The sequence below is a fragment of the Podarcis erhardii genome, assembly GCF_964252035.2.
Source record: "Podarcis erhardii genome assembly, chromosome: 17".
Lineage (NCBI taxonomy): Eukaryota > Metazoa > Chordata > Lepidosauria > Squamata > Lacertidae > Podarcis > Podarcis erhardii.
In genome coordinates, this window is record NC_138515.1 from 3,208,067 (window position 1) to 3,234,673 (window position 26,607).

The 26,607-nt window shown below is 45.8% G+C and overlaps 1 protein-coding gene across 1 annotated transcript in view; it reads left to right on the plus strand.

Moving 5' to 3' along the window:
• The window catches only part of PLXNB3 (plexin B3), a 47,952-nt gene extending 21,910 nt beyond the window's left edge, over positions 1–26,042 (plus strand). The window contains exons 13-34 of the mRNA XM_081844505.1: positions 594–745; positions 2,114–2,219; positions 3,081–3,211; positions 3,324–3,500; positions 4,969–5,167; positions 5,259–5,498; positions 7,238–7,399; positions 9,341–9,489; positions 9,619–9,719; positions 10,523–10,740; positions 11,397–11,575; positions 12,279–12,345; positions 14,136–14,457; positions 14,666–14,769; positions 15,094–15,181; positions 16,273–16,442; positions 18,065–18,225; positions 18,394–18,541; positions 22,257–22,321; positions 23,298–23,373; positions 24,812–24,886; positions 25,261–26,042. Coding sequence (XP_081700631.1) covers positions 594–745; positions 2,114–2,219; positions 3,081–3,211; positions 3,324–3,500; positions 4,969–5,167; positions 5,259–5,498; positions 7,238–7,399; positions 9,341–9,489; positions 9,619–9,719; positions 10,523–10,740; positions 11,397–11,575; positions 12,279–12,345; positions 14,136–14,457; positions 14,666–14,769; positions 15,094–15,181; positions 16,273–16,442; positions 18,065–18,225; positions 18,394–18,541; positions 22,257–22,321; positions 23,298–23,373; positions 24,812–24,886; positions 25,261–25,365 — 3,195 coding nt within the window. The 3' untranslated portion in view covers positions 25,366–26,042. The remainder of the gene's footprint in view (positions 1–593; positions 746–2,113; positions 2,220–3,080; positions 3,212–3,323; positions 3,501–4,968; positions 5,168–5,258; positions 5,499–7,237; positions 7,400–9,340; positions 9,490–9,618; positions 9,720–10,522; positions 10,741–11,396; positions 11,576–12,278; positions 12,346–14,135; positions 14,458–14,665; positions 14,770–15,093; positions 15,182–16,272; positions 16,443–18,064; positions 18,226–18,393; positions 18,542–22,256; positions 22,322–23,297; positions 23,374–24,811; positions 24,887–25,260) is intronic.
• The last annotated feature ends 565 nt before the right edge of the window (positions 26,043–26,607 follow it).

Consider the following 26,607-nt stretch of genomic DNA (forward strand, 5'->3'; position numbering starts at 1 on the left):
AGTTGTCCACTTAATACCAATTCAATGGAAACTAGGCCTCAGCCTGTACTTTGTGTGTGTGCATCTGCTTCCTTCCCAGTCTCTCACATATCTGGTAGACTAGGTTATTGCCTGAGAGAACTCTTGTAGTAAACCAATTCGTCTCTAGTCTGCTGTCAGTGCTTTTTGTATCTTTTAGTCCAGTCTGGAGCAGGGAGGACTTGGTTTGGTGCTATGCGCCCAGTCTGGGTGCTACTACTAAATGAGGTGTAATGGGTGACCACTGGAAAAAGGGGCCTTCTCAGAATGCCCTCCCCACACAGGTTTGCCAGGCCTTGTGGTCTTTTTGGTGCTCGGTGAAGACTTTCCCATAGCCTCCACCCCAGGCTTTTCAGTTGCAAGTTGCTGAATCCACTGAATTTTAGGTCAGTTGTATACTTATAATGACACTGTGTTTTTCTTTATGTTTTTTAAAGATGTTTTTATGCTGAATTCTAAAAAAACCCAGAATCTGTTGGTTGTTTTTTATCCTCATGATTTTTATTATTTTTATAAGCTGCCCAGGGAACTGGGCAATACATAAATGCTGCTAATAAAATATTCCTGCTTTGTAGATCCACCCCATCACTGCACCCTTGGAGGGGGGCCTGACTCTCACAGTGACGGGATCCAACCTCGGCCGTCGCTTTGAGGATGTGGCCAAAACTGTGACTGTGGCTGGACTGCCATGCATCCCTGACCGGGCTCAGTATCTGGTTTCTACCAGGTAAGGAGGCCTGGGAGAAGGGCATGGCTCTCCAGTGTAAAACATTGAAAACCAGATTTTTATTAAGGGCTACAGAGAGCAATCAATTCCAACCAAGAAAGTTGTGGCTGAGGAACCTATTTTGTTTCACTGATTTGCCTTATCAGTTTTATTTGGTATTATGCATGTAAAGCTATATCAGTTGCATGTGTTGTTGAATGTTTACTGTGTAGCATTCTACTGATTTTCATTAAATGTGAGGAGTCTGAGCCAGTAGCCTGCTTTATCTATTTAAAATATTTCTTAGCCTCTTTTCCTTATTCAGGATAGTGTACAAAAGTGAATCAAGCCAACTTACACATCATAATTCACCACCAAGGTCTAGCATCTTGTTTCTTCCTGCAGCAGCCAGGAGGGCGTGGAGGCAGTAGCCCTTTCCCTAGCAACTGACACATGGTGGTTTGATACTTTTGGATTGGGAGCTTCCAAACAGAGGCCTTTATTCATCTATCCTCCTATGATTTTTTTTCTAACCCTCTTGTAATGCCTACCAAGGTAGTGCCATTCAATGCATCTTGTGGCAGCAAATGCCATAAATTAATTTACATGTTGTTGCCTGTCCTGAACTTGTTGCCTGTCACTTTTATTGGAAGGCACTGAATTCTAGCGTTACAAGGGAGCTGGAGAAAATTTATCTGCTCACTTTCCTTACCTAATCCATATCTTTTTAAGCCTTCATATTGTCTGTCTTTAATCATTTCTCCTCCCTAAACCAAAAAGCCCCTACGCTTTATAGCAGTTTCTCTAGCTTATCTGAATGCTTAGGTTTTTGAATAGCATTCCTTCTTGCCAGCCTCGAGAAAGAGGCTAGTCATGACTCCCACTTTTCAGACGGAGGGCTGAGGACCAAATAGAAAGCTTGGCCTTGCACCACTCACTGGATCTGTGACTGAGCCAAATTTGAACTCTGGCCTCTCATGTTCAAGTAAACGCTAGGCGCAGAAACTGAAACACATAATGGGTAGTATTCAACTAAGTTTTACTCAGAGTAGACTTGTTCAGTCAGTTTCAACTACCTGGTTCTGTTGCCAGAAACCAGTACAAGGACTCTAGCTAGCGCAATGGGGCTTCTCCCACACCTCCCCCAAATTCACTCTGCAGGGTCAGGAGAACCCCCCAGTATAGCACATAGAGGAGAAAAGGGGAGATCACTCCATCAGGCAAGCAGAAATGGTTGAGTTTATGGGATGATCTCTTTAGTGCTGTGTTTTGCCTCTTCTTCCTCTTCTGGTCCACCGGCTCTATCACTTTTGTCCTTGCTCTTCAAAATGTCTGCCATGGACTTTGGCAGGCTCCTTCATGACAGGGCCTTTCTGCTGTTCTCTACAGGATTGTGTGTCATGTTTCTCCTGGAAAGCGAGGCTTATCTGGCCCTGTCCAGGTCACTGTAGGAGACCGTCCGCCAGGAGTTTCTGAGACTCACTTCACTTATCAGGTCAGTATCTTACAGAGGACTGGCGGATGCCCAAGGGGTGGGTCTAAGGAAATACTCCAGCTTGGAACTGGGGGACCAGGCCAGAGATAAGTGTATTTGCTCCTAGTTGTTCCCATACACTGTAAACTTCCTCCATGTCACTACTACTTGGGAGGGAAATGGGAGGGAGAAGTCAGATGTTGGCAACACACACAAGCGTGTCCCATTTAAACCATGGTTTAGTGAGATGTACATGAGCAGGAAGGAGCCCCTGCGAGCCTCGAGCTCAGGTGCTTCTCTCCCACTTCCCTTTCTCCCCTTGCAGCTGGAAGGCGGATTATGGCAGTTCCCCGCCCCCCATTTTCACTGAATCTCGACTTGTCACGTTGCCCAAACTCAGGACTCTGGTTCATAGGAACCGGTGCCTAGGGGCCCTAGGTCCCTTTGCCACCCCCCAATAAAATATTTGAGGGAGCCAGGCCCCCACAAAGTGGATGGGCATTGCCATGCAAATGGTGTGCATACACCATGTCTTGTGATTGATTATGCGAGGTGGGGCTTACCTGCCCCCCATATTTTATTCAAGTTGGCACCAGACTCTGGTTAGTTTTATTAAGCCAGCTTCAGAAATCACAATTGGGAGTTTGCTTGTTTTGAAACTGACAAGAGCTGGTCATAAGCCACAACCCCTTGTTCAGGCAACAAGACAAGGCCTTGGAAGAGCAAAACTGAAAGCTGCTGAAGTCTTCCTCCAGGTCACCTGGGGGGGGGACGGTGAAGGGGAGGCTTGTGACCACAACTTCCTGCCTGTACACATAAAGTTAAGTATAATATGCGAACCTAACCCCTTTCCACAGGCCTAATGGGTGCTTCTTTCCCCAGGACCCCACCCTTCTTGATCTGCACCCCCAGCTTGGCCCCATGGCTGGGGGCACTCGAGTCACCATCACTGGGGAGGAACTTCTGACAGGCACTGAGATTGCTGCTTACGTAGGGGCGCTGCCCTGTGTTCTGTAAGTGGTGTGGCTTTTTTCATCACCCTCTGACTTTGACCTTCCTTCTCCTCTTCTTTTCTCCGCTAGTCTTGCCTCAAGCCTTCACTTAACATCTTTACTCTCCCAACAGCGAGGAGCCGGTGCAACCAGGAGCCATCGTTTGTCGTACCAGTGCTAGCCTCAAGCCACAAGAGGTGTCTGTCTGGGTCCAGTATGAAGGGGCTGAGCGCCAGCTGCAGGGCAAGACCTTCCATTACACACCCAACCCCCAACTCACTGCGGCTTCCCCACTCACCAGCTTCCATGGGTAAAAAGAATATAGGGGAGCGGGAATGATCAGGGCTGTCACCCAGTTAAATAAAATATTGATTCATCAGTCAATTAAATCTACATAAGTTTGCTGCAGTTAAAAACTGTAGTTCTGCAAAAAGACCAAGCTTACTTTGTTTTTAAATGATGTATGCATATACCACAATGCATATATCTGTGTTTTTCTTTAAGTCTTCCCCTGCTACAAAGAGAAATGGGTGACTGGCCTTGCCATCTTCATTTTTATAACCAAATGTATTGAATTGGGATGGGGGGAGAGACATTACAGTCCCAGTGCAAATCAATATGCATGCATGCATGAATTTGCTGGCTATTTTTTACAGTGGTGCCTCGCAAGACGAAATTAATCCGTTCCGTGAGGCTCTTCGTATAGTGGTTTTTTCGTCTTGCGAAGCAAGCCCATTGACAGCTTAGTGGATTAGCACTATTAGCGGTTTAGCGGCTTTTAGCGATCAGCTGTTATGCGGCTTATCAGCTTAGGAAAAGGGGGAGGAAAGGGGAAAAACCCCGCAGGAACTCGCAAGACATTTTCGTCTTGCGAAGCAAGCCCATAGGAAAATTCGTTTTGCGAAGCGCCTCCAAAACGGAAAACCCTTTCGTCTAGCTGTTTTTCCGTCTTGCGAGGCGTTCGTCTTGTGGGGCACCACTGCATTTGTAATCAGCTCAGCAAGGGCTAAAATGTGAATGATCTTCTGTCTGGTTTGGTGCTAAATTCTGAAAGAGGTGCAGGGGTTTCAGGCTGAATGTTTGCAGATGGGTAACTGGGCTTCCTTTAACTTGAGGGGAATCAGTAAAGGAATAACTCAAAGTTTTGAAGGGAGTGAAATTTGGATGTGAGTAGATGTCTTGGGAGGGACATAATTATCATACCATCATTCTACCTGGACACTGAGATCCAGCATTGAGGACCTTCTGGCGGTTCCCTCACTGTGAGAAGCCAAGTTACAGGGAACCAGGCAGAGGGCCTTCTGGGTGGTGGCGCCCAGATGTCAAAGAGATAAACAACTACCTGAAGTTTAGAAGACACCTGAAGGCAGCCCTGTTTAGGGAAGTTTTTAATGTTTTAATGTATTTTTAATCTCTGTTGGAAGCCACCCAAAGTGGCTGGGGAAACCCAGCCAGATGGTCGGGGTACAAATAAATTATTATTATTATTATTATTATTATTATTATTATTATTATTATGCATAAGGAGCAGCAGGGGGAAGGACAGAGATGTTTAAGGGAATCGGGCACCTGAGGAGAAAATGGAGGCAAAGCAAAAGTAGGGTCACACGTGGACCCCTGCAGCTGTGAAATTCCCATGGGAATCTGTTTGGACCTCTGGTCTGAACCAGCAGGGCCACTCTTATGTTCCTGTGTCTGTGCCTGTGTCAAACTCATGGGTGACATGCCCTTCACTGCTTCAGCCACTTCTCACTTTCCTGGATGCTGTGTTTCTCCAGGGGCGGACGGATCATCTATGTGAAAGGGACTAATTTGGATGTGGTGCAGCAGCCACTCATCAAAGCCATCCTGGAGCCGGAGGAGATGGCAAGTGGACGCAGCCGGGAGAAAAGAGCCTGCGACTCCTTGCAGGGCCCCCACATCCCACTGACCCCAGCTCCACCCCACCCCTGCTCTGAGGTGGGAGACATGTTGGAGGTGAGTGCAGGGAGGAAAGGAATGCTTTGGTTTGCGGATTACAATTCAGGGGTCTCTCACTCACTCCCTCTCCCTTCTTGCATCTCCACAGTGCTGGGAGCCTTGCTGCGCCAATTCGTCCACCCTTCTCCTCTGCCCATCGCCTGCTGTGCCACCCAATGCCCACTTCCGACATCTTCGTTTTGAGCTGGATGGACTCCACGTCCCCTTCAGCAATGCCAGTGGGGGCCAGAATTTCTCCTACAAGCCTAATCCCCACCTGCGCTGGCCTGGGCGGGATTCCACTGGACGTCCTTTCAGTCTTAAACCTGGCAATGTCTTGGACATAGAGGTGAGTGGCCATATTAAAGTGGGGGAAGGCCTTGGAAGTGGGGAGTGGAGTCCCGAGGATGCAATAATCACTCCTTTGCCTCCTAGCACAATGATACTGAGTGGGACATTTCTTACCCCTACCCTAAAACTCGCTCAGCTGCCCTTTTAAGCTGCTTCCAAGGCCTGCAAATCGTCATCAATGCCCTGTATGTGGATTTATTGAACACACAATTGCAGTGAAGTGGTCTTGATTTGAAGCAGTCTTGCATTGACTGCATGTCAGAAGAGAGATCTGAACCGCACCTTGGAAAAGCTAAGCCACCGTCTGCAAATATCAAGGCCCACTCAAGGTATTTTGCTACCTGAGGCAGAGAAGCAAGTGGTGACCCTGTTCCCAAATCAATGGTCATTGTGCCCAAGGGCACTTGAGGCCGAAGATCACACAAGGACTTCTCCCTCTCACTGGCAGTAAAAATACAATACAGTGGTACCTCTGGTTACAAACACTTCTAGTTATGAACGCTTCAGGTTATGAATTCCGCTAACCCGGAAGTAGCTGCTCCTGGTTGCAAACTTTGCCCCAGGATGCGAACGGAAATCACGCGCCAGAGTCCCCATTAGCGAAAGTGCACCTCAGGATAAGAACAGTTTCAGCTTAAGAACAGACCTCCGAAATGAATTATGTTCGTAACCAGAGGTACCACTGTATAGTAAGTTAGCAATCAATATGCTGCCCTACAATCCCCAACCTCCAGCTGACTAGAAAATCAAGATGCCAGGAGGCAGTACATTAATAGGGCTGTTCTGCTGCTTCAATGAAGGTGGGGGGTTATTGGGTTTTTTTGTTACTAGGTTATAGGGTTGCCATACGTCTGCAATTTCCCAGACATCGCCGAGATTTGCTCGTTGGAAACAGCGTTAGGACGTAAATTACTCAAGTGTCTGGGAAAATCCGGACACATGGTTTTAAAAAGTTCAAAAACTTCACTTTTGTACCTGATTTTGCAAAAAAAGGCTCAACAACTTTGGGCAAAACATTAAAAAACCCCAGCTTTTTGAAATATAGCCACCCGCGTCCCCATATATGGATAATATCTATTTTTAATAATAATTAATACTAGTAGACTGCAGGTTGTGAATGCATTATTTGCAGTAACGTTTTCTAAACTTTTGATACCTGGGGCACAATTATTTTCTGAATTAATATAAATATAGTATAAATAAGTATTACTTACACTAATTCAGAAAATAATTGTGCCCTAGGTATCAAAAGTTTAGAAAACGTTACTGCAATTCATGCATTCACAAGTTTCAGCCTACGTATTGAGCACAGTCCAACAGCCCTATCTTGGCGGCCAGCTGTCCACTCAGCCCCCCCCCCCTTTTGATGGTGTTTGTGTGGAGAGGGTGGCCAGCCTTATGCAGGCAGCAAAACGGGTAGATTTATGGCGTCACTGGATGGCTGCATTTGGCTTGATGGGTCACAAATTGTGAATGCCTGGTGTCGTTTCTTTAGCTATTAGCACGTGAAGTTATTGCCTTGTTTTCTCCTGCTCTTGATGAGCTCTTGGGCAATTGGGTGGGTCTGTCTTTATGCCATTAATGGTGAGATCAGAAGGTATTGGGCTTGTATTACAGTGTCCAGCTTGGAAGCAAAGGGGATATGGGTTTATGCTGGCCCGCAGCACTGCTTCAACTTGTGTGTACATACAGGGAAATTCACCTTTTGCCTCTTTCTCTCTTTCTGCTGCCCTGCAGGGAGAAGGCTTAACCCTTGGCATCAGCAAGAACGAAGTGAGGGTCATCATTGGCAACAGCATCTGCACCGTCAAGACCCTAACACTGACCCATTTGTACTGTGAACCCCCACTGCAGCCCCCACAGCCACTTAATGCTTCCTCTGTGCTCCCAGAGTTCATTGTGAGTAGGTTGCAGGGAAGGGAGAGATAGGCTGCATGCAGGAGTTAACCTCTTTGGGATTCCCCTTGTAATGGGGAAAGTTCTTCCTCTCTTGAAACTTTGGAAAGACCTCCTGCGTGGCTTAGATTTTATCAGGCAACCCTCCCTCTCTTACTAAGAACGTAACTTGTTTAAAGTGCATATATAAGCTCACACCCTTGTAGTTTGCATAATGACAAATTAGTAGCTACCAGAGTCAAGTTTCCCACTCCACCCATAGTGTACAGGAATCAAAGGTCTGCACAGTAATGCTATATTGGTTTTATGCCTGTGTCAACTGCCGTTGCCGTGACTTTTTCCTGGTAAGTTGTTGTTGGGGATCCATACCCCATAACAAACAATTCCCTGAGGAGAGGGAGTGGCTTAAACTGGTTTATGTAGTGTAAATATGTACTTAGTGATCAAGATCAAATTTAGAATCCTTTATGTGGCCTTACTGTGTGTGCAAAGGTATTAAGGAGATAATGAATGGAGTTAGGTCCTGCTTATGCGTCCTTCCTTTTCCTGCTCCAACCAAAAGTCACTTGGTTGATGACTGGGATCAGGATTGCTAAACCCTGACCCAGAGGTCGTGGCTGCTTTTGCACACTTGCAGGCCACGCCCTGTGTGGGATCAGTGCTCAGAAATGCATTTTTTACCTGTTTCTGTCCGTTTTTTATGTGCCATGTAACATACCTTCAGTTTTTTCCCCCTTTGGCTGGTTTAAATTATTTGAAAACTTAAAGGAACGAAACAGGTTTTATTGCTATAAAAAAGGTCATAGAATCCTTTTATTTTTGGCTCTCCTGTATCTTCAAAAATGTTAACATGCTGATGTAAAGCACATACAAAAAACAGCTAGGAATTGTTTTAATGTAACATCACATACTGCTTTTGTAGCTCTTTACCTTTCCTTGTTCAGATTACAAAATAGAGTACATATTTCAATTTTATTTTAGATGTAAGCCTTTTGGCTGACATACGGGATTTTAAATGTCCATTTTCTCAACATCCCAGTGTCACAGAAGGTTGGTTTGCACACCAAACTGTGCCGTGTTTAATGTCCTACAATTTGTTTCCTATCATATTTTGTAAATAGTTTTGGTGTTGCCCAAAATAATTTTTTAAGTGGCTGCCATTTTGTGATTCCAACCCCCCCCCCCCCACTTAGGCATCTAAAAAGCTTTGTGTTAGTTATTAGGCTTGCCTTCAAAATGTCATCAAAACAGGTTAAGCAACAGCAAGAGTTGGTGTTTACACTCTTTGTGGCTACCCTGGACAGAGAGTAAAATGCATTGGTCAGATACAGACAGATTTTGATTCAGCCGGTCAAAACACACTGAAGCAAACACATTCCCCTTAAGTAGGCTAAAAGCTTGTGGAAACTTGCTGGCTATCATGCCCCAATCTTATGCTTCACTGTGCCTCTGGATTAAATGGTAGGTCAGAACTTTTCAGTAGATTGTGGGAGACTTGTCAGGAAACAAAGAAGAAACCAGTACAAGCTGAGGTTTCCTCACAGTAGTAGGAGCAACTGTTTCAGGGTTAGGTTTTGTCTTTGAAAAGTATGGAATCTCCTGTTGTATACAATTAGATCTGCAGGCTTGGAATGACCCTTCTTTATATATTGTTGGACTCCCAACTCCCATCAGCCCAGTCAGCATGCCCAGTGGTCATGGATGATGGGGAGGGAGTATTAAGCACATCTGGCAAGAGGGTGAACAGGGCAAAGGGGATGGGAGTCTTCAAATTCTGTAATAATTTCAGGTGATCATTTGACCTGGACTACAGTTCACAAAGACTTTTGCCCCAGTATATTTGTAAGTTCTTAAGGCGCCACAAGACTTTGCTGTTTTGCTGCTGCAGACAAATTGGCCACCTCTCTGGAGTCATCTTTCTGTGTTGTCGCTGTCACTTTACAGGTGCAGATGGGAAACTTACGCCTGGATCTTGGCCGAGTTCGCTATGACACTGAGCCACCCTCCCGTTTCCCGCCGGAAGCCCAAATTGGGCTGGGGGTGGGGGCAGCCGTGTTGGCTTTTGTAGTTCTGCTGCTCATCCTCATGTACAGGTATTAACATTACGATGTTTCAGGGGGAGGGGTGTGCAGGGGGAGTGAAAAGTTGCTTTTTTCCCTTCAGCACCCCCCCCAATCCTTGCTTCTGTAAAAACTGCGTTGCTCCTCCCCTCATCCTGGCAGGCGAAAGAGCAAGCAAGCCCTACGAGACTACAAGAAAGTGCTGGTGCAGCTTGAGAACATGGAGATCAGCGTTGGGGACCAGTGCCGCAAGGAATTCACTGGTATGGGATGGGGGGGGAGCAAGTATGGAGGAGGGAGGTGAGTTTGAGCCACAGGCAGGAGAGCAGTGGCATGAAATAGACGAAGGAACAGCTTGAGGAGGGTGGGGGAAGTGAAACTACGCTTTTCTGAAAGATACCTGAATGATACGGAGGGCTAGGAATAAGGTTGTGTTATCACTCCCTCCACCCCCTTGTAATAACCCTACTCTCGTAATTATAAGCAGCAGCCTGGGGCACAGAAATTAAGCAGGTGACATGGAGGGAGGTGGTGAGACAAATTTCACTTGCCTAATTTCTGAGTTCTGGGCTGTTCAAAGCCAGGAGTTGGGGAGCCAGTAGCCCTTCAGATGTTGTTGAACTTCATCTCCCTTCATCTCTGACCCGTTGGTTGTGCTGGCCAGGACCGATGTGCATTGGAGACCAAAAACACCCCAAAAGCCACAGGTTCCCCGTTCCTAGTTTAAATGTGCAGGATTTAATGAGTCTGTAGCTGTATAATGATTGATTGATTGATTGATTGATTGATGATGATGCACAAGAACAGAGTTCGAAGGGTATTTCCTGAAGGGATACATTTCCAGAATTTCATAAAGGAAGCTGTTTTGAGATGAATTGCAGAAGGATGTTTGCTGAGAATCGCTAACAGCTACATATTTGGGTACAGAATTCCATCTAACGGGGATCTTTTCTGCTAATGTAATGGTTGTGTGTTGCTCACTCTTTTCTTTTGCTTTTCTTCTCCACCCCTCTCTTCATTCTTGCCTTCCCACCCGTCTCCCAACGCAACCCCCTGCTTGCTTCAGACCTGATGACGGAGATGACTGACCTGAGTGGGGAGCTGGAGGGTTCAGGGATCCCCTTCCTGGACTACAACACCTACACCCAGCGCGTCTTCTTCCCGGCTCAGGGGGACGTGCCATTGCGGCGTGTGCTGGATCTGCCCGAGGGGCGCCGTGCCACAGTGGAGCAGGGCCTGGGGCAGCTCTCCAATCTGCTAAACAGCAAAGTCTTCCTGCTGACGGTGGGTGATCTGGGGGAATAAGGGGAAGGTTCTAGAAAGTGGCTGAGCTAGAGGGTCAGTCCGATGCCATACTTGGATAGGGAGTGCGGGGAGAGGTTGTCTTGCAAGTGGAGTTTTTTGGGGGATTTTGTGTGTGAGAATGCATATGAATGCGAGGTTATTGCATGGGAGATCAGCAGTATCTTTTTAAATTTCCAGATGAGAGAGCGAGCCTTAAGGAGCACAATTCTAGTTGTACTGAACAGTAGGTGGAGATACAGTATGGAGAGACTTCAGTTCGAGAGCAGCTGCTTCTGAAAGTCTCCTCCTGCATTTAGACCATGCAAAGTGTGTGCTGATAACCTCTGGGGGTTGCAGTCTGGCACCTCCTTGTTCAGGGATGGAGAACCTGGCACTCTTCAAGTGGTGCTAGATTCCAAGTCCCATCATCCACAGCCAGCATGGGAGCTGTAGTCCAGCAGCACCTGAAGATAGTCCAGCAGCACCATCAGGGTGTTTGTGTCTGTGTGTGCACTTTAGAGGTTTTGTTCTGCTGTATGAATGGATGAAGGCGCACAGAACATCTGCCCCGAGTTTTGTTTCCTGCTCTGGCGAAGGAGTAGGACTGAACGGGTTGTACCGCAGAGGTGACGAGAGTCTTCCCTTGCTGTTCCCAGTTAATCCGAACTCTGGAGGCCCAGCCTACCTTCTCCCAGCGGGATCGATGTCATGCAGCATCACTGCTCTCATTGGCTCTTCATGGGCGCCTGGAGTATCTTACAGACATCATGCAGACTCTGCTGAGTGATCTTGCTGCCCACTGCGTCACCCGCAATGCCAAGCTCATGCTTCGCAGGTAAGCCCTGTGTTTGGGATGGGGCGTTGTGGAGGTGGGGAAAGATGCCCTTGTTCCAAGAAGTCCCTCTAGGTGCCTTCTCCCACTCCTTCCCCTGGGGGGTGGAATGCTTTCACAGTTGGTGAGGGTTGCCAACTGGCAAGAATTTTTATTTGGCTGGCCAGAATTAATCCCCCTGGCTTGCTGCCAGAACTGAAGAACGCAATGCCCTGCCCCCCCAAAAAACCTGTTATATTTTGCTGGAGTTGTATGTCCACAAGGTAATTAATGCTTAAACTGGAATGTCTCAAACCACAAACATGCTGAAATAGAGATCAGGAGCATTTTAAAAACTCTCATTTTGCTGCTTTATATTAAAACAGTAAGTTTTTTATACTTATAAACAGAAAGCAGTCCCTTGAACTAGGTTTAAGCATTTTGTATATGTTGAGAGACTGTCCTGTTCTTATAAACAGCAACACTTAAACTTACTTTCCATCCAAAGGGCCCTCAGTACCTGTTTTTTAAAAAGTATTCATCTTAAGGTACCACAAGTTATTATTTCATAACCACTCTACTTAACCCTGCAGAACAGAGCTTTGAATTTAAAACTGTGGGCCAAGGATTGCTGTCACCATCTTGTGCCACAACTGGTAGCCTAACTTGGCATGAGGGGGGAGGGGGGACGCTAGCAACTCTACTTAGCTCCTCAACTGTCCTGCAGGACAGAGACCATGGTAGAGAAACTGCTGACCAACTGGATGTCCATCTGCCTCTACTCCTATCTCAGGGTAAGTTGTAAAGCCTGTCTGGATGATGCCTTCTGCGTCTAAGGTGGGACTTTGCACTTTTTAACTTAGAATCCATTGTTGTATATTGTTTTAAATGTTTGTTTTGCTATTAGGATTGTAGTTCCATTTGTGTTTCTCAAGCTGGTCTCTGACCGTAATACCGTATTTTTCGCACCATAGGACGCACTTTTCCCTCCTAAAAAGCAAGGGGAAATGTCTGTGCGTCCTATGGAGCGAATGCAGGGGGGAGGCCGGCGGGAAAAGCCCCCAAGACAAGCTCCGTGCGCTCTTGCGGGCTTTTCCACAGGAGAGAGAAGGGACTGACTGGCTGCATCAGTTCCTTCTCCCACCTCCCAGGAAAGCCAGGAGAAGCCGTGCAGCCCTTTTAAAGTGTGCACGGCTTCTGCTGGTTTTTGCCGGAGGTGGGGGAATTCCCCACCTCCCAGAAAAGCCAGGAGAAGCCGTGATCTCTTTAAAGGGGTTGTGCGGCTTCTGCGGGCTTTTGGGAGAGGTGAGGGAATCCAACCACCTCCCAGGAAAGCCAGGAGAAGCCCTGTGCAGCGTCTCCTGGCAAGGACAGGCTGCACGGGGCTAAAGGGGAAGCCAAAACAGCGAGTGGGATCCATCCCGCTCGCTGCCTTGGCTTGCTGCATAGCTGCGCGCAACCCCTCCGGCAAGGAGAGGCTGCACGGGGCTATGGCTTCTTTAGCCCTGCGCAGCATCTCCTGGAAAGGAGAGGTTGTGCGGGGCTAAAGAGGAAGCCAAAACAGCGAGCGGGATCCATCCCGCTGGCTGCCTTGGCTTGTGCCATAGCTGCGCGCAACCCCTCCGGCAGGGAGAGGTTGTGCGCAGCCTGTACGCTGCTCTTTGGGGCTGGGGGGAAAAGGTTTTTTTTCTTGATTTCCCCCCCTAAAAACTGGGTGCGCCCTATGTTCCGGTGCGCCCTATGGTGTGAAAAATACGGTAAATTTCATGTTTCATGTCCAAGGTAGGAGGTGGGAGATGCCACCAGGAGGAGGAGGTCTGGTTGAAGGTGGGGGAACAAAACTTGCCCCACATTTTTCCACGAGTGCTCACTCTCCTGCTTACTGTTCTTGCCTAGTCCTGTGGCTTGTTGAGGCTTCATAGGGGTAAACATTTTATCATGCTCTCTCGTCCCACAGCTAGTCCAGGGCATGCCTAAGACATTTTGATGCTGAAGGCAGAACAATCCAGAGTACCCTATCCAAACATACTTCAATTCAGAGTGGAGTACAATCCACCTTGTGCAAGTGATTATATTCATTTATTTATTGCATTTTCATGCTGCTTGAAGAGGCACCATGTGGTTTCCCTGCCCCCTTTTATCTTCTCAGCAGCCCTGTGAGGGAGGTTGGGCTGAGCAAGAGAGTGACTGGCCCAAGGCCAGTCTGTAAATGCCTGTGGATAAATAGGAATCTGGGTCTTATTAAATCTTGTGTGACACTCTAGCCATGACGCTACATCAGCTTTCATAGGAAATGTATGTAGGAAAACATCTCAGTGGATTGGATTTTTCTCTCAAGCTACACTTGAGAACTGAATTAAGTGGCCAGTACCACCAGCTGTGCTTTTTTGGCACTTTGCTTGGAATTTCCAAAAATGTACACTGCCCTGATGGTGGGTCCGGTAGAAAGATGTATGATTTTGAGGCTCCTACTTCTAGCTGTGCATGTGTGGGGTTGTTAAGTGCAGTGCAGGGACTGTAGTGACTCTGGAGCCCAGGCTTCCTTCTCATTCCTTCCCCTCCTCCTCTGTGTTTTCCTACGAAGGAGGTGGCTGGTGAGCCCCTGTACATGCTCTTCCGTGCCATTAAGTACCAGGTGGACAAGGGCCCAGTGGATGCTGTGACAGGCAAGGCCAAACGGACCCTGAATGATGGGCGGCTGCTGAGAGAAGACGTGGAGTATCGGCCCCTCAACCTGACTGTCCTGGTGAGGGGGGGTGGCCCAGGTGGCATGGGTGAGACTCAGCGCATCCCAGCCCGTGTCCTTGATACAGACACCATCACTCAAGTGAAGGAGAAAATCTTGGACCAGGTCTACAAAGGCGTCCCTTTCTCCCAGCGCCCCTCAGTGCACTCCCTTGACTTGGGTAAGGAGTCTCCTCCATTCTCTACTCCCCACCCCACCCCACCCCAATCTGTGGGTCTTCCTTTGGATAAGGAAGGACCAAAACCTGTTGAGGATGTTTAGTTCATTTTGAGAGAGGCCCACATGAAGTTGTCCTGGGCTTGCTGTGGAGATTTGAGGGCAGGGGGTGGAAGTAGGAGACCCTCACCTGCCACTCTTCCTTTCCTCAGAGTGGCGCTCAGGTGTTGCTGGCCACCTGACGCTTTCGGATGAGGATCTGACCTCCATCACGCAGAACCAATGGAAGAGACTCAACACTCTACAACATTACAAGGTATGGGGTTGGGTGGGATGCAGCTGAATGGTAGAAGCTGGGAGGGAGGGAGTATGGAGTCGGGTAGCCAGTGTGGTGCCCTCCAGACTCCACTTCCCATTAGCACCAGACAGAACGGCAAGTGGTCAGGGTTGATGGGAGTTATAGTCCAGCAGCATCTGGAAGGCATCACATTGGCTACCCTGACCGTGTCTGCAATGCTGGGCTTCCACGTTTTGCTTCTGGCAGGAGAGTCATGGTGCTGGGAACCCGTCTCTCACCTGAACTATTTCTCACCTTCTTGTAGGTGTTTCACTTGTTTACTGTCCTTCCTCTTTTCCCCAGGTTCCAGATGGGGCCACAGTTGGCCTCATTCCCCGCCTTCACAATGACGTCTCCCAAGGCACCAGCCAGAACTTCTTCTCTGGAGAAAGTGAGTCTGCTTGTCTCTCTCTTCCTTGAGCCATTGCTCTCCCATGCAGTAGAGCAACCTCCTTTTTCCCTCCTCTCTGCAACTGACACATTGCAAAGAGATGTGGTTTTCACTATGGCCATAAATGGTGAGCAGTGCAGCTCAATATGGTGGGTGGGGGAGTCTCTTGCCTGTTCATGGGGTAGAGAGAAGCACCTTAGCCCCTTTTTTTGTAATGTGTGTGAAGAGTTCCTTAATTTTCTAGCCTGAAAAAGTAATGGAAATGCTCCAGACCAGAAGACTCTAAAATTAATGCCTGTAGATGTTTCTTCCTTCTCCTTTTGTACATAATGGTAATTCAAGTTATCACATGGGAATAAGCCTGTTTTATTTCTGTATCTATAGAGGCCTTTTGTTTTGCAAACAAGGGAGTCAAGTTTTTTCTAGTCTTCTTTTAGTCTAGGAAAGAAGAGCACAGATTGACATTTGTTATAAATGCTCTGGGAGTGGCAACAAGAGATGCACAGGGCCAGAGGCAGACAAACTGGAAACTTTTTAGGGAGGTACTGGAATTAAGAGAGTGAGGTGCCACATTGGTTGGGGAAAGGCCTGTGTGTGTGTGTGCGCGCGCGCGCGTGCTGTTTTTGTAGGCCTTTAACAGAAACTCTAAACATTTTTTTAGATTTTTCTTTGTCACCTGGAGGATTAGATACTTCTTTGGCTCCCTTTTACACCCCCCCCCCAAAAAAAAACCCCTTCAAATAATAGCATAGTTTATGTGGGAGCCATTTAGATTCTGCATTACAGAAGAATATTCTGCACCTGGCCATGATAAAAAGTTCCCAAACTTCTGTGCTGCTTCCTTTATTCCTTGTGGGTGTGGGTGTAGGGGCCATGTCAGTCCCACCAAGCCTCCCACTGGGCCCGTGTCTCCTCCTTCCTTCTTCCAGGCATCATCATTTATCTCAGACCTTTGTTTGCTGCTGGTGGTAGCCCAGGACTGGGGCCCTGGCTGTTGTCTCAGCTGTCCACAGGACAGGCAGGTGCCCTGAGGGCTGCCTAGTGGACTGCCCCATTTTCCATTGTAATGAATCCTGTTGCACCCTTTGCAGACACTCCAATGCTAGAGGATGGGGAGGATGGGGGGCTACGCCTCTGGCACCTGGTAAAGCCATCTGAAGAGCCTGAACTCACAAAACAGCAGCAAGAGCGGCGCAGCAGCCTTCGGGAGCGTGCCAAGGCGATTCCTGAGATCTACCTCACCCGCTTGCTTTCCATGAAGGTAAGAGGGAAAGCATTCCCCCCCCCCCCGAGCCATTCTCCAATTATACCAGCCCTTTTAGAGCAGTGGGATTCTTCAGAGCCTAATCAGGATTTCCTCAGTCAGTAGATCAATAATGACAGACACATTTCCCTGCGTGAAGGTGACTAGGTGCCCTTGAACAGGGCTTCCCAAACCATGGTCCATGGTCTCTGCACTTCATTTGGGTGGTCCGTGCTGTGTCCATATTCAATATTGTATTGATTTTTCATATTGATTCTGTGGAGTTCAAGTTGTAACACAATAAAATACAATTGGAGAAGCAAAAGAAGAAATAAAAATACAGTTGAAAATCATATAGCGTCTAGCCCAGTGCATTACACTTGCTTACAACAGTCAGGAAAACAATTGTTGTCCACCGAGGCCCTCAGCAGTTTTCAAGTGGCCCAGGAATGGGATGAGTGGAGTTCAAGAGCCACTGCCCTAGAATATTTCCTGGGTTCCTTGACATGGTAAATCTGAAAATGTTGGCTGCCACATCTAGAAAGTACAAGGGCCTTGTCTCCCAGTCTGCAGGTAGTGCAGATGAAAAGTTTTGTGTATCTGTCATAGGCAGTGCTTTTTTACTAGAAAAATAGGCACTCATACTCACCAAGAAGTATCACACTTTTTAACAACAAAAAGAGGCTCCGGTACCATAAAGTTGTTACAGTAAGTGCCACACTTTTTAACAACAAGAACAAAGAGGTGCTGGTACTGTATACTCTTGAATCCCCCCTGAAAGAAAAAGCACTGGTTATAGGCATACAGTATTTTGCAGTTCCTGTAGACTAGACTTTCCTTTCAGATACTGTTGGACTCCAAATCCCATCACCTCAACTATTGGCACTGCTGGCTGGAGCGGATGGGAGTTGGAGTCAAACAATATTTGGAGGGGATCTGTTTGAGGAAGGCTGCTGTAGACACTGTTCTTGGAAGTACCCCAAGATTAATACTTAATACAATATAGACTAGAACCTTGTTCTGGTTGTTGCTTCTGCTTCTGCTGCTGCTGCTACTACTACTTTGTTTCTTACCGGTGTTTCACCATGAGGTCCCAGGTCCAGTTACCAACAATTTAAATTAAGAGGTTAGAATAGGGTTAAGTGGACAGCTGTATATTGATTACTCTAGGAATTTTTTTGTCACACATGCAACACATCAACAGTTGAACAGGTTAAATCTTGTTTGTTTGGGGTGTGATGATTCTTAGCCTAAGGCAGTTGCCAAAGATACTTCGTACAGCCCTCTAAACTGAAGGATAAACAACCAGTTCAATTTATTTGACAATTTTGAAACTAGTATGGTGGCAGATGGTTTGTTTTCTTCTTGGCAAGTTCCATTCCATAGAAGTCAAACTTTTCCATCCATATTAAATTTAGGGCTATAATACAGAGGTACAGTAATGTTGGAAATGTATTTAAGACTAGATGCTCCTGAGAGCATAACAGTTGTTGTTTTGAGAATGAAATGGGTTGAAAGCATTTTTGAAAGTACATTTTTGCTGTAGAAACATGCTGTTATTTATGTGGCTGATTCCTGGCTGTCTCAGCAGTGCACCTGTGAGTCTCTAATCCCCTCTTTCTTCCCTTTATTCTCCAAAGGGGACGCTACAGAAGTTTGTGGATGATGTGTTCCAGGCTGTCCTGAGTGTGAACCGCCCAGTACCAATTGCTGTCAAGTATTTGTTTGACCTGTTGGATGAGCTAGCAGCGCGGCACGGGGTCACTGAGCCGGAGACGCTGCACATCTGGAAAACAAACAGGTGGGGTGGGCACGGGGTTACTGAGGCAGCATTGCCTGGGAATGGATGGTGGCCGTAGGAGCTGAGACTGGGAAAGTGGGTTGTGGAGTCTGAACATTTTCAGCCAGAAGGGCTGAAGACAGTCAGCCAGTTGCTAACTTGGTTTCTGCCTTTCCCCCTCCTCCTTAGTTTGTTGCTGCGCTTCTGGGTGAACACACTCAAGAACCCACAGTTCATTTTTGATGTGCGTGTCTCTGACAATGTGGACGCCAACTTGACTGTCATTGCTCAGACATTCATTGATGCCTGCACAACTGCTGAGCACAAAGTTGGCAGGGTAAGTTTATACATCTGCACATGTCTAAAGGTCACACCCATATCAGACCAGGATCAAAAGAGGACAGGTAGTGCTTGCCTTGATCCTGATGAAGTCAGGCCTGCCCTCTGTTCTGAAACGGGATACTCCAGGCATTTAACTTGAATATGAATCCCATTGCCACTGACAGAGGTAGCCAGTTGCACTGGGTAAAGGGGGGGAGGGGCTTCATTTCCCCCAGTATTTTTGGGCAGGGGGCAGTGCCACCCCAGTACTGAGGGGGCCGCTGTCCCCACAGCTGTCAGTCACCCTCCAAGTGCCCCAGCCTCAGCCTCTACACAGCAGCCCAGAAGCCAGGCAGTGGCTGTGACAAGTGTGGGCAATCTTTGCTTCTCTCATCCCAGCTGCAGCCTGGCAGCCCAGAAGCTGGGCGGGGGCTGGGACGAGCAAGCATGGAGCTCGCCCTCCACATGTTTTGCCTGCACCCCCTCAGTGTGGGGGGCAAGTCAGCACCACTGGAGGTAGCCCTGCTGTTCAACTATGGATTTTAGATGCCATTTGGGCAGCAGATTTGGAGACTGAGGGAGAGGGCCTATGTGCGAGACAGTCCACTGGGCAAGTACCCTTGGGACTCTCCTATTCATTTTAATGTGGAAGATTCCCAGGGGATTCCCATGTTAATTAGCCATTTGGATTTCCTGCTTAAGCACCAAAATCTCTTGTCCTATGCCTTATAATTGCCACGATTTTAACCCTCACAGTTAGCATACTGCCATAAACAGAACAGGAACAAAATGGATGGCACACAGCAGAGAGACCTTAATCAGACTGTTTGTTTGAAGAGCAGCTGAATAAAACACTCCATATTGGCTCAAGGAATTGAAACAAGTGACACTTTTTGAAAACAAATCTTCCATGAAACCAGCCTTTCATGGGAGCAAAGGTGTCTGTCTAACTAGCAGAAGCCACCTTGTCCCATCTCTACTGAGGACCATTTCTGATGTCCCAGAGGAAGTGGAGAGTAAACTTCAAGATATTGGACAAAGTGGGAGCAAATTTTTCCCCAGCATCACAATTCACTGATTGCAAGTATGAGCATGACTGTTCATGTCTTCTTGCATATAAAGGTACTCATTAATGCAATAGTCTTGACATAAGAGCGAAAGTCCCATTCTTAGTTCAGTGGTATTTTATAATCCACCAAACTATCATCTGGATTCCAGTATGTCTGTTGTGGTTTTGGCCTGTTTCAAACACTTGCACAGAAGTACTGATTTCAAGATGCTTATTGCTGATTGTGTGAGAATGACTTTTCTCCCATCTAGGCCATTTAACAGTCAAACCTTGTTAATTACGTTGCATCACTCCACTTAACATTCTGTATTGCAAAACATATCATTTCCCGCACCTTAACATTTTAACCGTCTGGGTACATATATTATTACAATGTTCAAAATTGTGGTTACAAGCAGTTCCAAATCCAGGCATGCCAGCATACACTTAGGTTGCCAGTCAGAACTGTGGGGGCTGCACCTGGCCCCCCAGTTTTTCTGGGCTCCCCTCTACTTCCTCAACTTGAGCGATTTTCTTTGGGGATGTGCAAGGAGCTATGTAGAGCACTGAAATACTGCCCTCTTAAACTGGAAAACATTCTCAGCTGTTTAATGCCCTCTGATAATTCACCCAGTGTTGCCCACACAATCAAGCCTTAAGGTGTTTTAAAATGAAATCTGAGACTGCAAGGATGTTTGTGTGAAATGTAAAGGGAGCCTTGACTTATAGAGCCTTTTTGATCTAAAAGTCTTATCTCCGCCCTCATCATAGAAATGTTGGAGTTTTCCCTGTTTGTTTGTACAACAGTGAATGAGTGATGCTCTGCCATGCTTGGTCACACACACACACACACACACACACACACACACACACAGAGTGAGAGACAGAAAGAGAAAGAGAGAGAGATTTAGAGATTGAGATTAAGACACATCACCATATGTTCTAGACCTGAACTTTGGCTCAAATATAAGCCCCAATTTAGGGCCCCAAGTGCCTTTCCCACATTCTTGTCACTCTCTGGAAACATATGGGTTGAGGGTCTCAGCTTTGTTTTCCAGAATTTCTGAAAACAATTTTCAGGGGGTTTTTTGTAGATCCCTGAGAGAAGGTTTGCTGGGCCTGAAACATGTTGCATATTAAATCGTGTCTTTGATATATTGGGGCACGTTTTTCTTTCCTTTAAAAATAAAATACAGGTACAGCTTATTTTTGTCATTTCCACGCAAAACCCAGCAATTCTAGAAGATGAGGGTGGGGGCAGGGAGAACATCCTGTAGTATTGGGGACAAGAAGGATTGTTTCTGCATGTACTGTAGAAGTTGATCTCTCTCAATCTCTCGTAACAGCCTGTCAAACTGGTCAGACCTGACTGAGACCTGCTTTTGCCACCTCTCAGGCATCATTCCCAAGGACTGGTGGTTCTCTCAAATCATTTTTTTTCCATGACCAAGAGCTCACTTGATTATGTTTTTAAAATGTAGGCATTTCCATTTTTAATTTGGGGTTTAGTTCAGCCACCTTACTCAGCAGCTCATCATGCCCCTACAGTGTTTTGCCAGGAGGCCCTTTCAGAAATGCCGGCTCTGAGGTTTTGTTTGGAATTCTAGATTTGCTATAGAAAAAAGGTTGTGAGATCAGGTGGGAGGTCCCTCTTGGGGGAAGGGAAGCCATGATGTTTAAAGCAACACAATAGGTAGGGTGGTTGGTGTTTTTCACCTTTAAGCCACGTTCAGAAATACCAAATCATTATTTATGTTTGGATGCAAAAGTATCTTGGCATAGAAAGTATGCTGGGATTTAGAATTAGCACTTCTGTGTTTTCAGTTCTGCATTAATGATGCTGGCTGGCTGGATCAAGCCAAGGTCCATTTCATTCAGCATCAGTTCCCAACAGCAGTCAGCCATATGCCTTTGGGAATCTCAAAAGCAGGACACTGAGGTGATGGCCATCCCATTTGTTCCCAGAATCTGGTTATTATTTGTTTTAATTTAATTTAATTTAATTTAATTTCTATTTATTTATTTATTTATTTTATTATTACTATTATTATTATTATTATTATTATTATTATTATTATTATTATTATACTCTTCTTCCCCTCTCCCCTCCATGTTTTTTCTTAATACCTGATAGTAATGTCCTTGAAGAGGGCTTTACTGAGGTGGTAAATCTGTCTATGCTGCAAGTAGGTTTCAGAGAAAATTGGAGATTTATGCATGCAGACAACTATGTCAGAGAAAAAGCTATGCTGTAACTCTTTTCTCTAATATCTTTTTATTAATATTATTATGGATGCAGGGGTTTTTTGCATGTAGGAGAATTTCCTCACCTGCATATGAGGGGTAGTTTGACTCTTCACATGCTCAGAGGAACTTCCCCTCCTCTCTGTTAGCTTTGCAGAGTATTGCATTGGGAGCATGCTTTGGAATGGGCTCCTATTTAAATGCTGAATTGGTCTTATAAACTTTACATTTTCTGTCTCTCTTAAAATGCAGTCTGGACAGCCTGAAAACTAACCAGTTGCACACCATACCATACCATACCATACCATACCATACCATACCATACCTACAGGTGGAGACATAATTCTTGAGTCTGACTTCTGTCCCCTTTCCAAAACTTCTTCAAACCTTACATCACCTTTTGTTCTCTCTCCCTCCCTCCCTCTCTCTCCCTCCTCAGGATTCACCAGTCAACAAACTACTCTATGCCAGGGAAATCCCACACTACAAACAGATGGTGGAGAAGTAAGTGTGAAAAACAGAAAAAAGGTTGTTGTGGTAGAATAATACCTAGCTCTGCAGAAAATGAGAGGTTGTGGGCGTGTTTGGGGAAGCCAGGAGTCCTGGGAGCTGATTGCATATTTTCTACGTTTTTTAAAAAATATGCAAAAGGAAATACTAATTTTGCAACAGTTATAAATTATGCAAATAGAGCAGATTTACATCCCCCCCTTATTTTACATAATTCTGCTTCTGCCAGTGATATGGAAGAGTAAGGAGCTAGACACGGCTTTGAAGCCCCATCTTTAATGGGAATCTTATTAGCTTCCTCCATGGCTTTGGAGATTTCTCAGTCAGCATCCACAAACTTGAGAGCATATCTTCATAAATTCCAGATTCATAAATTTCTTTTATTTAATGAAGATATTCTAAGGGATGGAGTAGGAACCGGCAAGCCACTCCAGTATCCCTGCTAAGAAAACTCCATGGACAAAGGCGTGCTCTGGTCCATGGGGTCACAAAGAGTCGGACAAGACTAAACGACTAAACAACAACAACAATTCTAAGGGAACTGAATCCTGCATGTTTTCTGCACAGATGCAAAATCACACCTTCCGGACCACATCCATTTAATCAACATTGCTCAAAGATTTCACATACAAAAATGCATTGAAAGGGTGAAAAGGCCCACCATTTTTGTTACCCAGTATGAATGAGAGAAATGCTTAGTGGTCTTCTCCCAGTATTGCTTGCTTGCTTAATTAATTAATTAATTAATTAAATTAATTAAATTAAAGCAATGACATCTTTCAGCATACTACAGAATGAGGAACTGTAGTATGAGGAACAGAACTGTGTTGTAGACAGTGTTGGATGTTATGAATGTTGCTGGCTGGCTTGAGAATGTCATTTTTAGGGCAGGCAAAGGAGACTTGCATTGCAGTGTGGCCCCTCCCCACTAACCTTTCTCTTCTCTCCCCCCACCCTCCTCCACGGTTAGGTATTATGCTGATATTCGACAGACTGTTCCTGCCAGCTACCAAGAGATGAACTCAGCCCTGACTGAACTCTCGGGGGTAAGGGAATCCTGCCATGATTCCAGAACCAAAAATAGTATTTAAAAACTGCACTCTCTCCGCCTCACTAATTTTAAAACTCTCCCATGCTGACTTAATCTGCCACTTTCAAACAAGAAAAGGTTGCGTGGCAGAGCAAATAAATGCCTCAAAATCAGTTGACATATTCAGTGGATTTTCATGATGATGATGATGACTACTACTATCGTCACCATCATGAAAATCCACTGAATATGTCAACTGATTTGACTTCAGTATGTGGGTGGGTGGAGGGGAGTGGTTGCTACTCAGTCCCTTGATTCTGAGACATTTATTTGAGGCAGTAGTAGTACTATTACATTTACATGCAGTCCATCTGACTGGGTTGCCCCAGCTACTCTGAGCAACTTCCAGCAAAATATAAAAACGCAATAAAGCAACAAAACTTCCCTATACAGTGCTGTCTTCAAATGTCTTCTAAAAGTTATACAATTGTGCCGTTCCAAGTTATGTTGAGGATATGTTGCAAGAGATCTTGGAAAGTCTTTAAATCACAGGTTGAACAAGGGCTGCTTGCTGCAGTTTGGCCCAAACTTGGATTGTTTATATAGGCAACTCCCCATTTACGAGGGAGTTACGTTCCGAGGCACCGTGCACATACAGTATGTAAAATCCTGTATATTTGAAACACCATTGGGAAGAAGTCCCAGCAAAAGAAGAATGGATACAAAAACTTATGGAATATGCAGAAATTATGAAACTTACTGGCAAAATAAGAAATCAAGATAACAATTTTCTAAATAAAATAATGGAAATGGTTTATTGAATATTTAGAAACAAACTGTAAACAGATAAGAACATTGGCAGGATCATTGTAATAACGTGCAGTTTTATAAGCGGATGCTCACATATTGAACATGTGTCAAAGGGGGGTTGTTTGTATTTACCAGATCACTTCATCATATACCAGTCCACTAAAACTGGGGCAGGGCACCTCTCTGTGCACAGGCATGCATTGTGCTCCCTTGTTGGGATCCCATTATCAGGGTCTGCAATCACACATTGTCCCTCCATCAATTATTACTCCCTTTCTGAAGTCGTCTTAATTGTTGTTTTAGGATTGTTATAAGGAAGGGTGAGAAGGGGTATCAATGAGTATGATATAAACATAGCATAATGTGTAGAAATATGCAAAAATACAAGGACCGTAGTTCAGTGGCAGGGAGTGTGCTTTGCATACAAAACGTCCCACATTCAATTCCTGGCATCTCCTGGTAGGTCTGGTTGAGCCCTCCTTTTCTGAACCCTGGAGAGATTCTGCCTGTCAGTGTTGACAGTACTGAGCTACATAGACCAATGGCCTGACTAGATAAGGCAGCTTCCTATGTCCACGTGTATTTGTAGTGAAAATGTAATTAAAACATCTAACTTTTCATTTTCCACCCTCCTGTTTCGGCAGAAATATTCCTCTGACCTCAACTGCCTGGTGGCCCTGCAAGAACTTTATAATTATATTAACAAGTACTATGATCAGGTATGATAAATCCCTTGAGATTTTGTACTTGCAGGATGTTGGTGGGGGTGGGACAGAGGGACATAAACAGATCAATTTCTGCAGGAGAGGGTGGAGTGGGAGTGAACCCATCTATTCTAATCCATTCCCTGCAGAGAGGTTGGTTGCTGGGAAGGGAAGGCCTGTAGGACCGGGATGGGAATCATGTGGCCCTCCAGATATTGTTGGACCCCAACTCCCACCAGGCCCAGCCCATATGGCTAGTGGTCAGGGATTATGGGTGTTGCAGTCTGGCAGCATCTGGAGGGCTCTAGCACAAGTTAGCCAGCCCTGCTGTAGAAAGACTTCTGCTAGGATAGGTAGGCAAAATATTGACTTTGTGTGCTTTTTTGCAGATAATCAGTGCACTAGAAGAGGACCCACTGGGCCAGAAGATGCAACTGGCATATCGACTGCAACAGATTGCAGCTCTCGTAGAGAACAAAGTTACTGACTTGTGACACTCCTGGGTCCACTACCTGCTCAGATTCAGCACACACGAGGAACTGTACAATCCTAAACAGGTTGACTCAGCATGAAATCCCACTGAGTACAATGGGGCTTAATTCCCTAGCAACTGTGCTATTTAGGGTTGCAGCCTTTTAAGTGGGCAAGGTTGGGCCATACTGAAAGTTCCCGGCCACCTCTGTGCATGGATCTGTGCGCACACCATGCCTCCAGTCAGTGCCTTAACTGCATAGAAGCTGCCAGGGTCTCTCGCACTCAGTGCTCTTTCTCGCTCTCTTTTTAAACTAGCTGCAAAGAGAATCTTCCGAGTCCAATACACTGGATTTGTAAATAAAAGGGTGTATTTATTTCTGTGGCTCTCTAAAAAGGGTACCAGCTACTGTCTCCCACCTTTTGGGGGAGTGGGGTTGTGGCAGGTCCCTGCTGACCACTGCAGTCTCTAGGATTTGGGGGGTCGACCCCAATTTCCTGGCTGGTAATGCACTAATATTGGGGTGGAAACGCCACCTTCCTCTGAACAGACTCAACTAGTCTCTCTTTTAACTTTCCCCATCTCTCTCCCCCCCCCAACACCCCCATTTTATGTATATATGGGAGCTCCCTGCTCCAGGATTGTATTTATTTTAATGAGATTTTGAAGAATAAAAAAAACACACCACTTTTCAGAAAAGTACTGTTGTCTGGTTTATTCACACAACCTAAGGGAGGAAGGGAATGGAAAGGTTTGCCTTAAACAGGCTCTAGATGACTCCCACTTGGTAACTAAGGGGTGAAAGCTGGGAAGACTGAACTGCCTCCGGAGAGTTAAGATGGGGTGGAACTTGTTCCCTTTGGTCAGGCTCTTTGTCACCGGATTAGTTGATTAGAAACTGCATGTGTTCCAAACCCAAGTTGCTGTGCATTCTCTGATTCCACATATACATGAAATACAGTGGTACCTTGGTTCTCAAACTTAATCCGTTCCGGAAGTCTGTTCCAAAACCAAAGCGTTCCAAAACCATAGAGATTAATGCAAATTGGATTGATCCATTCCAGACTTTTAAAAACAACCCCTAAAACAGCAATTTAGCATTAATTTTACTATCTAACAAGACCATTGATCCATAAAATGAAAGCAATAATCAATGTACTGTACTATAAAATAAATAAAACAGTATTGTAGATGATTTTTTTTTTAAAAAAAAGTTATTATTTATCTGCACTGATGATAGTCATTGTTTGGATGGGGGGGGGGG